The 12,522-nt window shown below is 38.2% G+C and overlaps 2 protein-coding genes across 2 annotated transcripts in view; one reads left to right on the forward strand and one right to left on the reverse strand.

Annotated features, from left to right (window-relative positions):
* Positions 1 to 7,238, forward strand: part of SPTA1 (spectrin alpha, erythrocytic 1) — an 81,517-nt gene extending 74,279 nt beyond the window's left edge. Inside the window, 7 exon segments of the mRNA XM_004027048.5 lie at positions 412 to 463; positions 2,583 to 2,770; positions 3,681 to 3,734; positions 4,121 to 4,267; positions 5,030 to 5,174; positions 6,578 to 6,640; positions 6,642 to 7,238. Coding sequence (XP_004027097.5) covers positions 412 to 463; positions 2,583 to 2,770; positions 3,681 to 3,734; positions 4,121 to 4,267; positions 5,030 to 5,174; positions 6,578 to 6,640; positions 6,642 to 6,737 — 745 coding nt within the window. The 3' untranslated portion in view covers positions 6,738 to 7,238.
* Positions 7,239 to 10,568: 3,330 nt separating this feature from the next.
* On the reverse strand, positions 10,569 to 11,511 carry OR10Z1 (olfactory receptor family 10 subfamily Z member 1). Its single transcript, XM_063693803.1, is given in 2 exon segments — positions 10,569 to 11,252; positions 11,254 to 11,511. Coding segments are annotated over 2 exon segments (942 nt in total).
* Positions 11,512 to 12,522: the final 1,011 nt, after the last annotated feature.

Raw genomic sequence — 12,522 nt, forward strand, 5'->3', positions numbered from 1 at the left:
TTATTCTGGAAGAATTCGTTAAGAAAGACTTAGTGCTGAGACATCTTCATTCCATTGTAATCTGGTAGTATGTAAATAAAAATGTGGAGTGAGAAGGAAAAGCTCATTATATTTCATTCTGCCCTTATACTTCCCTAGACGGAATCTTGCCTACATTGCTTAAGTGTGTATTTAAGAAGAATAATTAAGAGGGGCACGTGAAAGCCTTCTCCTAGTCAGAGAAGAACTAGGGAAAGTCTTCCCTTCTCATCAGTCTGGCAAGGTTGTGAAAATTTGGCTCTGTGAAATTTTGCTTCATGGAAGCCACATAACCTTGGAGAAGTTGAAACAGAGGAGCTTCGAGTTGTTATGCATGTATGAAATATTGACCTGTGATGTGATACATAATGATTTCCTTCGGTTCTTAACTAGATCATTGCTCAAAGAAACAGGAACTCTGGAATCTCAGCTGGAAGCAAATAAAGTAAGTATTGTTTTTTCATTAACTGAAGATATTGCCAAAATTATAAGGAGTGTAAAAATAATCACTTAAGGGAAGCCCAGGTGATACTTTTAGGTATGTAGCACCTGAAGTCCATTTTAACCACAGGCCATCACATCATGAATATAAACCTCAGTCTACTTAAATCTCTGAATTTCAATTTCTGCATCTACACAATAGAGTTAGTACCCATTGTAGAGTCACTGTTTGCCCTGAAGAAATAATTTCATGGGAGACTCTGATCTGCCCAGAGTGGGAGAGGCTTTGGGAAGAGTGGGTGGGTGGTTTCACGTTTTGTGGCTACAAAGGATTTAGAACATGATGATGAAGTAAAGGAGCAAATGTAAAAGCGCCTAACACTGGCAAATTTCTGTTATTATATGATGTAGTAAGATGATACAATTGAATCTAATCATCTCTTGACAACCGAGCGAAGTAATGGGTTAGAACAGTGTTTCTCAACATTTTTTTTTTACTATTATTCTTGCAGAAGAAAAAAATTAAGTAATCACATTTAATTTTTTTCTAACAAAAAAATGAAATGCTAGAGAATACTATGTCAGGTAGTTTTGACTGTCATCTCACTTGAGTTAAAGTGGCTTTTATTAAAAAAACAAGGAATAATGGATGCTGGTGAAGATGTAGAGAAAGTGGAAATAGTACAGCCACTATGGAAACCAGTATGGAAATTCCTCAAAAAATTAAAAAGATAAAGACCATATGATTCAGCAATCCCATTACTGGGTATATATCTAAAAGAAGGGAAATTAATATATCAAAGAAATATCTGCCCTCCCATGTTTATGACAGGAGATAACAGGGAGACTATTCACAAGAACCTAACTGCTCATCAATGGATTAACTGATAAAGAAGTCATGGTATACACAATGGAATATTATTTGTCCATTAAAAAATGAAATTCTGACATTTTCAGTAACATGGATGGAAATGAATGTCATTATATTAAGTGAAATAAGCCAAGCACAGTAAGACAAATATTGCATGTTCTCACTCATAGGTGGGAGCAAAATAAAATGGATCTCATGAAGACAGAGAGTATATTGGAGGTTACTAGAGGATAGGAATGGTAGGGGGAGATAGAGGAATGAAGAGAGGTTGATTATTGGGTATAAATATACAGTTTGATAGAAGAAATAAGACTAGTAATTGATAGATCAGTAGGGTGACCATAGTTTACAATAATATCTTGTATATTTTAAAATAGCTAGAAGAAAATACTGTGAATGTTTCTAGCATAAAGAAAAGACAAATATTTAAGGTAATAGACATCCAACATATACTGATTTGATCTTTACAAATGATATGAATGTATTAAATTGTCTTGTATACCCTGAAGTATGTACCTCTATTATATATAAATGAAACTTAAAAAAAAGATGTCAGGCAAATTTGACCTTTGAAGGGCTACAAGCTTTGTCATATTCCACATTTTTTTCACTGCACTTCACAATCATCAGAATAAATTCACACTTACCCTTATGAGCAATATTCCCTCACCGAGAAAGCATGGGCAAGATGCAGAAATTTGGCATAAAACATGTCTGCGTGGCAGGAGCAGCCCATGAACATCATCCCAAGTTGATGAAAGCGGCCCAGGAGTGAACACTGTGGAGCTTAAGTGAGCCTGAGAGCTCAGCCACAATCAGTGTTGCAGATAAGTCCCAGTGCAGATCACTGTGAGCCAATGATGATGCATGGACTCTGGAAATTTTATTTTTCTTTATTGGCTCTCTTGATAGATGACAGATGATAGACAGACAGACAGATAGATAGATGATAGAAAGATGATAGATAGAAAGAATATACAGATATAGATGTATGTGTGTGTGTGTATAACTACTAACTCTTAGATTTATATATTACAGAATACCAGAATGACAAGTTTTATTCACCTAAACTTCCCATTATTTTATAAATGAGGACTATAGAAGTGAAGTGGTTTTCCCAAGTAGTTCATCTTTTCACAGAGAACAAGAAGATCCCTGAAAATAAAATCAGCCTGTATCTCCTCTTCCACCTCTAGGTTTTGAGCTGGTAACCTGGGCAACTAATTGTCTCTCTTCTCTGTCATTTTTCCAGAGAAAACAGAAGGAGATCCAGGCGATGAAGCGTCAACTAACCAAGATTGTGGACCTGGGGGACAACCTGGAAGACGCTCTGATCCTTGATATCAAATACAGCACCATTGGATTGGCTCAGCAGTGGGACCAGCTCTACCAGCTTGGGTTGCGGATGCAACACAACCTGGAGCAACAGATCCAGGCCATGTATTGAGGGCGTGTGGCCAGAGCAGGGAGGGGTGCAGGTGGTGTTAGGTGTTAGGACCTTAACTAAGGGCGAGAGTTTGGTGCACCAGATAAAAGAGTTGCTTCAGAGAACCAATATTCTGGGTCTTTACTGCCCCACGGAATGACTATTTCTCTTTATACTGAAATCCATCATGAAATAAAAGACAGTGCTCTCCATCCACCTGAGCCTACTCATCACCCACTTGGACAACAACTGACTTTTATACCCAATTTCTCAAGAGTTCTTTCACCATCTTATGTGATCTCTTAGGAAACCATTCCCTTTCATAGAATTTTATCTAAAATGTAATGTCTAGAATAAAAGAAACATTTAAAGTGTGGCCAAATAGAGCAGAAGGGCAGAAACTCATTTTCTAGATAAATTCACTGTATCAAAGCAGCTCTAGGTCTCAATAGCATTTTGGCAACGTTTTTATCTAGATCAGGATTGGCAAACTTTTTCTGTAAATGGTCTGATAATAAATAATTTAACCTTGTAAGGCACATATATTTTCTGCTGTAACTCCTTGATTCTGCTGTTGTAGTGAAAAAAGCAGCTATGATAAGTGAATGACCATGGCCATGTTCCAATAAAGCTTTATATATGGACATTGAAATTTAAATTTTATGTAATTTTCATGTTTTGAAAAATTTTCTTTTGATTATCTTCAACCATATGAAAACGTAAAATCTACTCTTGGCTCATGGACTGTACAAAAGCAGGTGGCAGCCTAGATTTGGCCCATGGACTATAGTTTGCCAACTCTTGTACTAGATGACTCAAATAGCAAATTGTCCATTGAAATTCCTCTCTCTTCCATGTGGCTTGTGTTCTGCTAACCTGTGTTTTACATACAGGGTAAATTCATGTTTTTTTTTTTTCTTTCAGGGACACCAAAGGTGTGAGTGAAGAGACCCTAAAGGAGTTTAGCACAATCTATAAGTGAGTATAATTTCATAGTTAACTGCTTCTTTGTTTTTCAGATTATTCAGAATGAGTCTACAAATAATGTTTCTCTCACTCTATGAGGCTTGGTGGGATCTTAAATGAAGATCTAGATATGCTCATTAGCTCCAGTCATGGCTTTCTGTGAGATTTTCAGACTTCAAAAAATACATTTCTTCATTCTCAATGTTTTATGCTTTTCTCTCTATCCATTAGGTTAAAAAAAATGTACATGACACAGACAGGCTTTCTATTCAGTCCTCTGATAGTTTTATGACAGGTCAATAAAGCTTCAGCTGACACAATAAGACATATTCCTTTCTGTTCTCACTTGGTTTTTCTACTGAGCTTGATAAAATTTTTTTTCTTTTTTTATTCTTTAGACACTTTGATGAGAATTTGACAGGACGCCTGACTCACAAAGAGTTCCGGTCCTGCCTGAGAGGACTCAATTACTACTTGCCCATGGTGGAGGAGGATGAACATGAGCCCAAGTTTGAGAAGTTTCTGGATGCTGTGGATCCAGGGAGGTAGGAACAAGACTAAGTAAGGGTCAGACCGCTGCAGGGATGGGGGTTTGGAGGGAGAAGCACAGAGAGTAAAATGATCCATAAAACATGAAATTAACTCATCTGAAAATAGGAAGAAATAGGTAACCATAAATGAATTAGGCAGCTCTTGGTGCCCTTTCAAGATTAGCTCAGCAGTGAATGGTGCTAATTTTAACTCGAGGACTAGTTTTACAATTTCTCCAATTCATGATTTATGTTCAATCTATGAATTTCAGCTACTTTTGAGGATGAGACTAGAGAGAAGAATCCCTTCATGTATGTGAGATTTTAAGGAGACATAGGTGATTCAGAGACCAACACATGGGGTTGGGGTAGTTATGAGCTTATGGGAGTGTGTTAGAATCATCAAGAGATCAAGTAACTGTTAGGGAATAATTCTTGCTAATACTAAAACCAAAGAAGACCAGAAATTATTTGAGGACTGGTGCTGATGGGAAATTTCAAAATTCACCGAGAATCAGGCTGAATGACCCATGTTGAAACAGAGTCTGGAGCTTAGTAATATTTAGTAATATTTGGCTTAGTAATGTTTGGCTGTAAGAGGGTGATGAAGGGGAGCCAAAATGGAGAGCATAACCCATCTCATCCCAGAAAGCTTAGTTGGAAGAGGCACTTGGAGAATCTGGCTTTCCTCTGTTTCTGAGACACTGAGTAGGATTAAAAAGGGGACTTCCTTCTCTGCCTTGAGAAGGCTCAACTCCTGATCCATTTCTCCCACAGGAAGGGCTATGTCTCACTGGAGGACTATACTGCTTTCCTGATTGACAAGGAGTCAGAAAACATCAAGTCCAGTGATGAAATAGAGAATGGCTTCCAAGCCCTGGCGGAGGGCAAGTCATATATTACCAAAGAAGACATGAAGCAGGTCCGATTCTGGTTGCTTCCCCTACTACACTGTCATCCTAATTTGAATTTTGGTCATCTCAGGCCCGGTAGCCTACTTTGAAAAAACCCACCCACTTTTTTTTTTCAGACCTCCCTTTTCACAAGATGTCATTTGCTTTGGTAACCACTTCATTTTGTCTTGACCCAACTCAAAAACGTACTGTGAGAGTCAATTCAAAATCTGCAACTCAGTTTTGAAGGCTATTTCTTTTTTTTCTCATTAATTCAAAGAGCATTTATTGAATGCTTACTATGTTCCAGGCATGAGGAGTGCAAACTTTAGTAAGACATAGTCCCTAAATTCAGGTGTAGTGGGGAAGACAGAACTTTACAAGTTAAAAACACTGTAACAGAAGCAAACACATCTGTCATGGGAACAAAGATGTGGGGAATTTTATTACAACCAGAAGTAATCTCTCTTCTCTCTGATTCCAAGAGCTTTCTTCATTCCTCTCCTTAAAATACTTGCATCAGGGAAGGTATCATCTATGATTAACACAGGGTGAGTGTTGAAGGACGTGCAGGAACTCATCAAGTCATCAAAGGAAAGCCTAAGTGTTTCAGGCGAAGGCAAGTGTGTGTGCAAAGGAACTTGAGAAAACAGATTTTCCTAATACCTAAAGCATAAAGTAAGAAGATAGTAACAGGAAGTGAAAGGGAAAACAATTAAGCAGAAATCAGATTACAAAGGGTCACATACGTGATGGTATCATTTTGCACAAACTCATCCAATTGTCTAAACTCATCAAACTGTACACATTAAAGGTGCAATTCTTTATCAATCATACCTCGAAAAAGCTGTTACAAAAAGAGAATGATGTGGTCTTCCAGACACTATCTGGAGCCACCCACCCACACGCTAACTTATTGGAGTCTTTAGGGATCCACTTGGTAGTCAAACAGCGCAGTGAATAGAGGAACTCTTTGGCATAAGAGGATCATAGGTTCAAGTCCCAGCTCTGCCACTTTCTGGCAGTGTAACCACTGATGAGTTATTCTACCTTCTTGAGTATTTTACCTTACTCATAAAACATGCTAGTCCCCACATCTCAAAGCAGCCAGGAAGATGAAATAGATCAAGTGGTCAACAAATGTTGTTAGGCATATAATTCCTTCTATTTAATAAAACAACTTTAGGGAATGAGATTTACAGAATAATCAAAGTGAGTAAGCTCTCTTTTTCAAGAAAGGGCTGAGATTAAAAGTTAAGTTACTCATTAGAAATTATAAATTTATGAGAAAAAAATTGTGTGTAATAGAAATAGGGCTTGCGTCTTCCAGAGACTTTCCATCTCCTGCATTTAGGGCGTAATATGGGAGGCTCCAAGGAACCAGCTATTTTGAATCCCTATAACTGTATTTTTCTCTTTTTATACTTTTCAGGCCCTTACCCCAGAGCAAGTGTCATTCTGTGCCACACATATGCAGCAATATATGGACCCACGGGGTCGAAGCCATCTCTCTGGCTATGACTACGTTGGCTTCACCAATTCCTACTTTGGCAACTAATAAGCAGCTCCTCGTGGATCGTAGAAAATCTTAGTGTCGTGGGAAATTTACTGGGGGGTAAAGAGTACAGGCAAATGTGGAAGATAAAGATGGCCTCGTGTGTGTGTGTGTGTGCTTGTGTTTGTGTGCATATTACATTTATTGTAGGATCTTAAAAAATCTCAAGGGTGGGAGATAGAAAGGTTAATAGAGTTGGAGGAGTAGAAGCTATTTTGTATGCAACTAGTCACTGCTGAGGGGTGTCAAAGTTTCTATTTTTATTTGTTCTGTTTTGCATGTCTTTATCATTTTGCTTTATTCCGATTATAGAATAAAGTAATTCTTTTTAAAAATATTTTTTGGGGCAAAGTTAAGTAAAATGTTGAGCTTCTATATTTCTGGGAACTGTACTCATATAAGAGTGGGCAGCTAATTTTACTGTAAAGAAGGGCCATAGTATAGTAGATAAATAAAATCCAAGGCAATTTTCAAACAATTTTTTAAACTTTGGAATGTGTTTAAATTTAAATTTGAAAATAAAGATATTTGATTTTCTGGGGAATATGAATATTTTAGTTTGTACAATGAAACAACACACAGATCAGCATGACACCTGTTTTCTTGTTTTTTTTCCATACTTCAAAATTATTGTAGATGTTATTACTCTCAGAATGACAAAATTCCAGCATAGCAGGGCTTACTCTTGTCCTCCAAGCTCCCGTATTTTCTCTTAAGTTTTAATGTAATAAAAATAATACTTCAATATCCTGTTAAAGTAACAGTTAATAGAATTATTTATAAAATTAAGAATTAATTTTAAAAAAAGAAGTGGTGATGCTATCTTCAAAAATTTTCAGGCCAGGTTTATTCTGAACAGGTTTACATGCCGACATTCTGATTTGATTTATAAAAGGTAATGGTGTCATTTGCTGGTGAGAATTCTTAGATATCTTAATTGCTGTGTATAAAACTGCTAGCATTCTGCACAAATAGTCCCCACTTACCAATCCATTCATGTTGCCACTTGATTACCATCTTAAGTCTCAGTCCCTTCCTCTGCATAGAAACGAATCTGTGCAGGACAAATCCTGTCATAGGAGCCTTTTTTAAACAAGTTGGTTAAAGCTAAAAAGTTATCATTGATACTAACAACATACAGGTATTTTAGTGATTCTTTTCTTAAATAGTCAAATACTATGGAATATAACAAGCAGAAAGTATTTTCAAAATTAATGTTCACAAATGTCTAAATTGTCTGACTATAAGTTACCAAAAATAGTACAGTTAGAAAAGATATAGGCCATCGAAAATTAGCATTGTTTAATATCACACTTACCACATATGGATAGTCTAAAACTATTTGTGCTGAAAATAATCACAAGCAAAGGTGGATGTGATTCCATTCCCCCAATGCTAACCCTGCCAAAAATTTTCAAGGCCTAAATCAAATTATTAGTCATTTAGTGGGTCAAATGTGTGTACCTGGAAGAAGAGTTTGCCCTTTTTAAGCACGTAGTCACATACTTAATTAATCAAGAGAGGAAATTTGAATCACCAAATGAGATTTTGAAGACTATTATGTTGTCCCTATCCCAAATCAATTGTTTCAAGGTAGAAACAAATACAGATAGATTCCAGAAACATCTATTTGGAAAAATCCCTCCAAGTGATTTTATACCCTTCCATACTTAAGACTACTACGTGTGGAAGTTAGACCTTTAAGTATAACTTAGCAATACTTGAAACATCCTTACTAACCATTGGTCACTGTGCATTTAGTCAATGCTATGCTGGGCAGACTGAATGAACTGTTGAAATGAATTTGCTCACACGGCCTCAGTGCAATGAGGGATTACTTCTTCCAATATTGAGAACTTCAGAGTAGATGGCCTTTCTCCCCTGATGAGGCCCTTTTGGCTATCTGACTAACTCATCTACTTGTCTTCATCCTGTTCTCTTCTCTGAGCTCTAGCTTCCTTCCTCTCAAATTCAGTTTTCATCAAATTCCAATTAAAGGATGTATTTCTTTCCTGAAAGCATGAAAAAATATGGATTTCTGTCTGAAAAATATCTTCTCGGCCTAAGGTCTTTCCTTGTCTCTCAAGCCATGCCCCACTTCGATCTCACTGCCAAATCCTATGAATTCTACCTTCTCAAAATCTCATGTTTGTGATTTCCTTCAGTCTCTGAATGTCACTATCCATATTCAAGCCTCTTTGCCTTTTTTTAAGCTGATATCCATGGGTTTCTTGCTGATCTCCTTGCCTCTGGTTTCTCTCTACTGAAATCTATCATCCCCTTTGCTGCTGGATTAATCTTCCTGAATCCCTTCCCAGATGCCTCTCTCTGTTCAACGTTTTACTGTGCCTTATCTCCTATAGACAAAAGGACCATGTCTGAAGCAAGGTATTCAAATTATTTCAACAAGTAAGTCATGACTCAAACTAACTTCTCAGCATCATTTGTGAGTTGTTTCCAGCCCCTCTGAATAACTCACACACACTAAAATAGGCCTATATTGTCTTACCATCAAGCCTTTGGCTATTACATTCTCTCTTCTGAGAATGTACTTTCTCCCCAGTCAGTGCATTCAAAGCTCACCCATCCTTTAGGAACAAGTTCAGATACTATTTAAGACATGAAGTCTTCTCTGATCCTCCACCTAGAGTAAACTCTACCTAAACTAAAAGCCAATATCTTTTTCCTTCACACATTTTAATAGTAGCAACTGGAATTTATTGGACGATCGCTATGATCCAAGGGTTGTGCTAAATTCTTTGTATGCATGATCCTGTTTAGTCACCAACCATTGTAAAGATAAGAACTCGGAAGCTGAAAAAATGTTAAATAACTTACCTAGAGTCACACAGCTAGTAAGTTGAAGAGTTTGGATTCAAACTCCTGCCTGACGGTCTTGTGAGTTCATTACACTTTCTCTAATAATGTCCGCTGCTATATATAACCACATTATATGTGGAAAGTGGAATAGGCAGAATAGATAGTTCTGCAATAGATTCAAAAGAACAGTATCCAATTTGGTAAGTGACCCAAATGAGAAGAGTCTTTGGAACTCAAGATTCTGAAGCTACCAGAGAACATTAACAGTTATAAAAAAAAATAGGAAGTAAATACATTTTCTGAAATAGAATCCACCCAGCTTGGAAAATCAATCAAAACAAAAAGGGCAAAGTAACAGAGTCAGAGATAGTGAGGACAACTATATAAAAAGATGATTCCATGTTTTTGCTACTGTCAATAGCACAATGAGGAATGTATAAGCACATGTGCCCCACTGTATATGAAATAATAGTTGAAATTAAAAAAAATAAAAACATAAAAAGATGAAAGACACCCAGTGGGAGTAAAAATGACCCACCTGTTCATTTAACAAAGCTTTAAACTAACCTGTCAAGCTGATATTCCCCAGGTTTCAAATCTTGGAAGAACATTACAGGTCAAATAGTCTAATTATGTAATGATTTTAGAAATCTCTACAGTATCCCTGATGGGCTCCTGCCAGCCCTGCCTTGAACTTGAACACTCCAAACTTCCCTCATTTTGTTCAGCTCAATTAAAAAATTCTTGATTATCTTAATTAAATTTTTAATTCTTAATGGGTTTCAGTAACTAGGGGTGGCATCTAGGAGGCTGAAAGTTAAAATTCAGATTTTGGGCTCATTTTGAGTTGTGCACAGTGAGCAGAGCAGGAAGCCCCGCCTCTGCATTCCAAGCAGTCGGGGGGAAGGACAAGAGGCAGGATAAGGCTTTCCCAGAAGATTGGGGGTAGGACAGCTTTGGCCTGAGGCCTTGAATACCTGGCCCTTTGGCTTGGGTTCTTGGTCTATGCCCAGCCTACACAGAAGAAAGTGTCCTATTGGGGTAACCTTCATCCTTTACCCAGCAATCTCCCTCTGAAAGCATTCCTCAGAGCTGTCTGTACAGCCCTATTCCTTAGACTATAAACAATGGGATTAAGGAGGGGGGTCACTACAGTATAGGTCATGGCAATAAGCTGATCTATCTCAAGAGAGTAGCTGGCTTTGGGCCTCAGGTACACGAAGGAAGCACAGCCATAATGAATAATGACCACTGTAAGGTGCGAGGCACAAGTGGAGAAGGCCTTCTTCTGCCCCTCAGCAGAGGGGATCCTCAGTATTGCTGCCAAGATGTAGGCATAGGAGATGGTGATGAAGAAGAAGGAGACCAAGAGGACCAAAAGACTGAGGATAAAGATCTTCAGCTCACTCGGGCCTGTATCTCCACAGGCTAGGCTCAGCACAGGTGGCGTGTCACAAAAAAAGTGCTGGATTTCATGGGAGCTGCAGAATGAGAGGTGGAAAATAACTAGTGTCATTCCCAGTCCAAAGAGGTATCCAGTCAGGAAGGAAGTAATGACCAGCTGGGCACAGAGGGTAGGATTCATGCGGCTGGCATAGTGGAGTGGAGCACAGATGGCCACATATCTGTCAAAGCCCATGGCAGCCAGAAGGAAGCAGTTAGTACAGGCCCATGAGGCAGAAAAGAACATCTGGGCAGCACAGCCCACATAGGAGATAGCCTGGTCCCCCCCCAGCCAGTCCAGAGAGCATTCTAGGGATGATGCCCAAAGTGTAGCAGGTCTCAGAGAAGGATAGGAAGGAAAGGAAGAGGTACATGGGGGTGTGCAGATGGCTATCCAGCCTGATGGCTATGATAATGAAGACATTGCTGGTCAGAGTGACTAGATACAGAGAGAGGAACAAGGCAAAGAGAAGGAGCTGCAACTCCCCAGAACTGGAGAAGCCCAGGAAGACAAAATCCCTCCAGGAGGTTACGTTGGTCTGCCCCATTCTGAGAGGTATATCCCTGATAGATTTGTTGATTTCTTCCACCTTGCCAGTAGATGCCTAACTTCTTTAAAAGGTGGATGATATGGATTCTTTTTCTCTTGTTCCTGTTGTAACTTAAAAAGGAAGCTCTGATTTAGACTCTACTCAAACTTCAAAAAAGTATTTGTTAAATTAGACACAAATGTATGGATCCATTCCCATATGACTGTATGTACATATACACATACACAGATGCACAATCACAGACATTCATATGCACATACTTGCACACAAACATATGTATGACTACATACATGCAGGTGTATATATGCTTTATAGCATTCACACATAATTATGCATATCTTACACATTCAAAACTATAAATTATACATTTGCTATTAATGGCCATATCCACAAATATATCAGGCAGGCACATACATTACAAACACATATGTATATAGATAGCATGCAAATTCGTAGATACACACATCACATATAAAGATACACACACCACATATACGTTTATATTGTCTTTATACATACACTATCACATAAGAATACACATATGGACACACCCATATTGCTTGTTAGAACTTTGTGGGGAGGTGGGGAAACTTGATCTTGATGGATTTTGTTTTATAGATCAGGTAACAAAGATCAAGAGAGGTGAAGTGACTTTCTTGAAGTCACACAGAACCAGTATTAGAAAACAAGTATGGTGAGTCTTAATCTATCCTTATTTTCCCCATACAATGACGACTCTCTTTAGAGACTATGGAACACACACTAATATGAATATGGAGTAAGAAATAGTTCAACGATAATCACTGTATCTATACAACCCCTCTTCCAAGCCATTTTACCCTTTCCAAATTCCTTGGGCAGAGTAGGGCAGGCTCCTTTTACCTGTGAATCTATGTTAAGCACTGAAGAAAATGTCAGGGCTCAAGGCAGGTTGTGCAGCATGCGTCTCTCAGCCCAAAATCAGGTACTGCTGCCTCCAAAAAACTCTACTCTAAACCAAAGCATAAG

The sequence above is a fragment of the Gorilla gorilla genome, chromosome 1 (assembly GCF_029281585.2).
Source record: "Gorilla gorilla gorilla isolate KB3781 chromosome 1, NHGRI_mGorGor1-v2.1_pri, whole genome shotgun sequence".
NCBI classification, from domain to species: domain Eukaryota; kingdom Metazoa; phylum Chordata; class Mammalia; order Primates; family Hominidae; genus Gorilla; species Gorilla gorilla.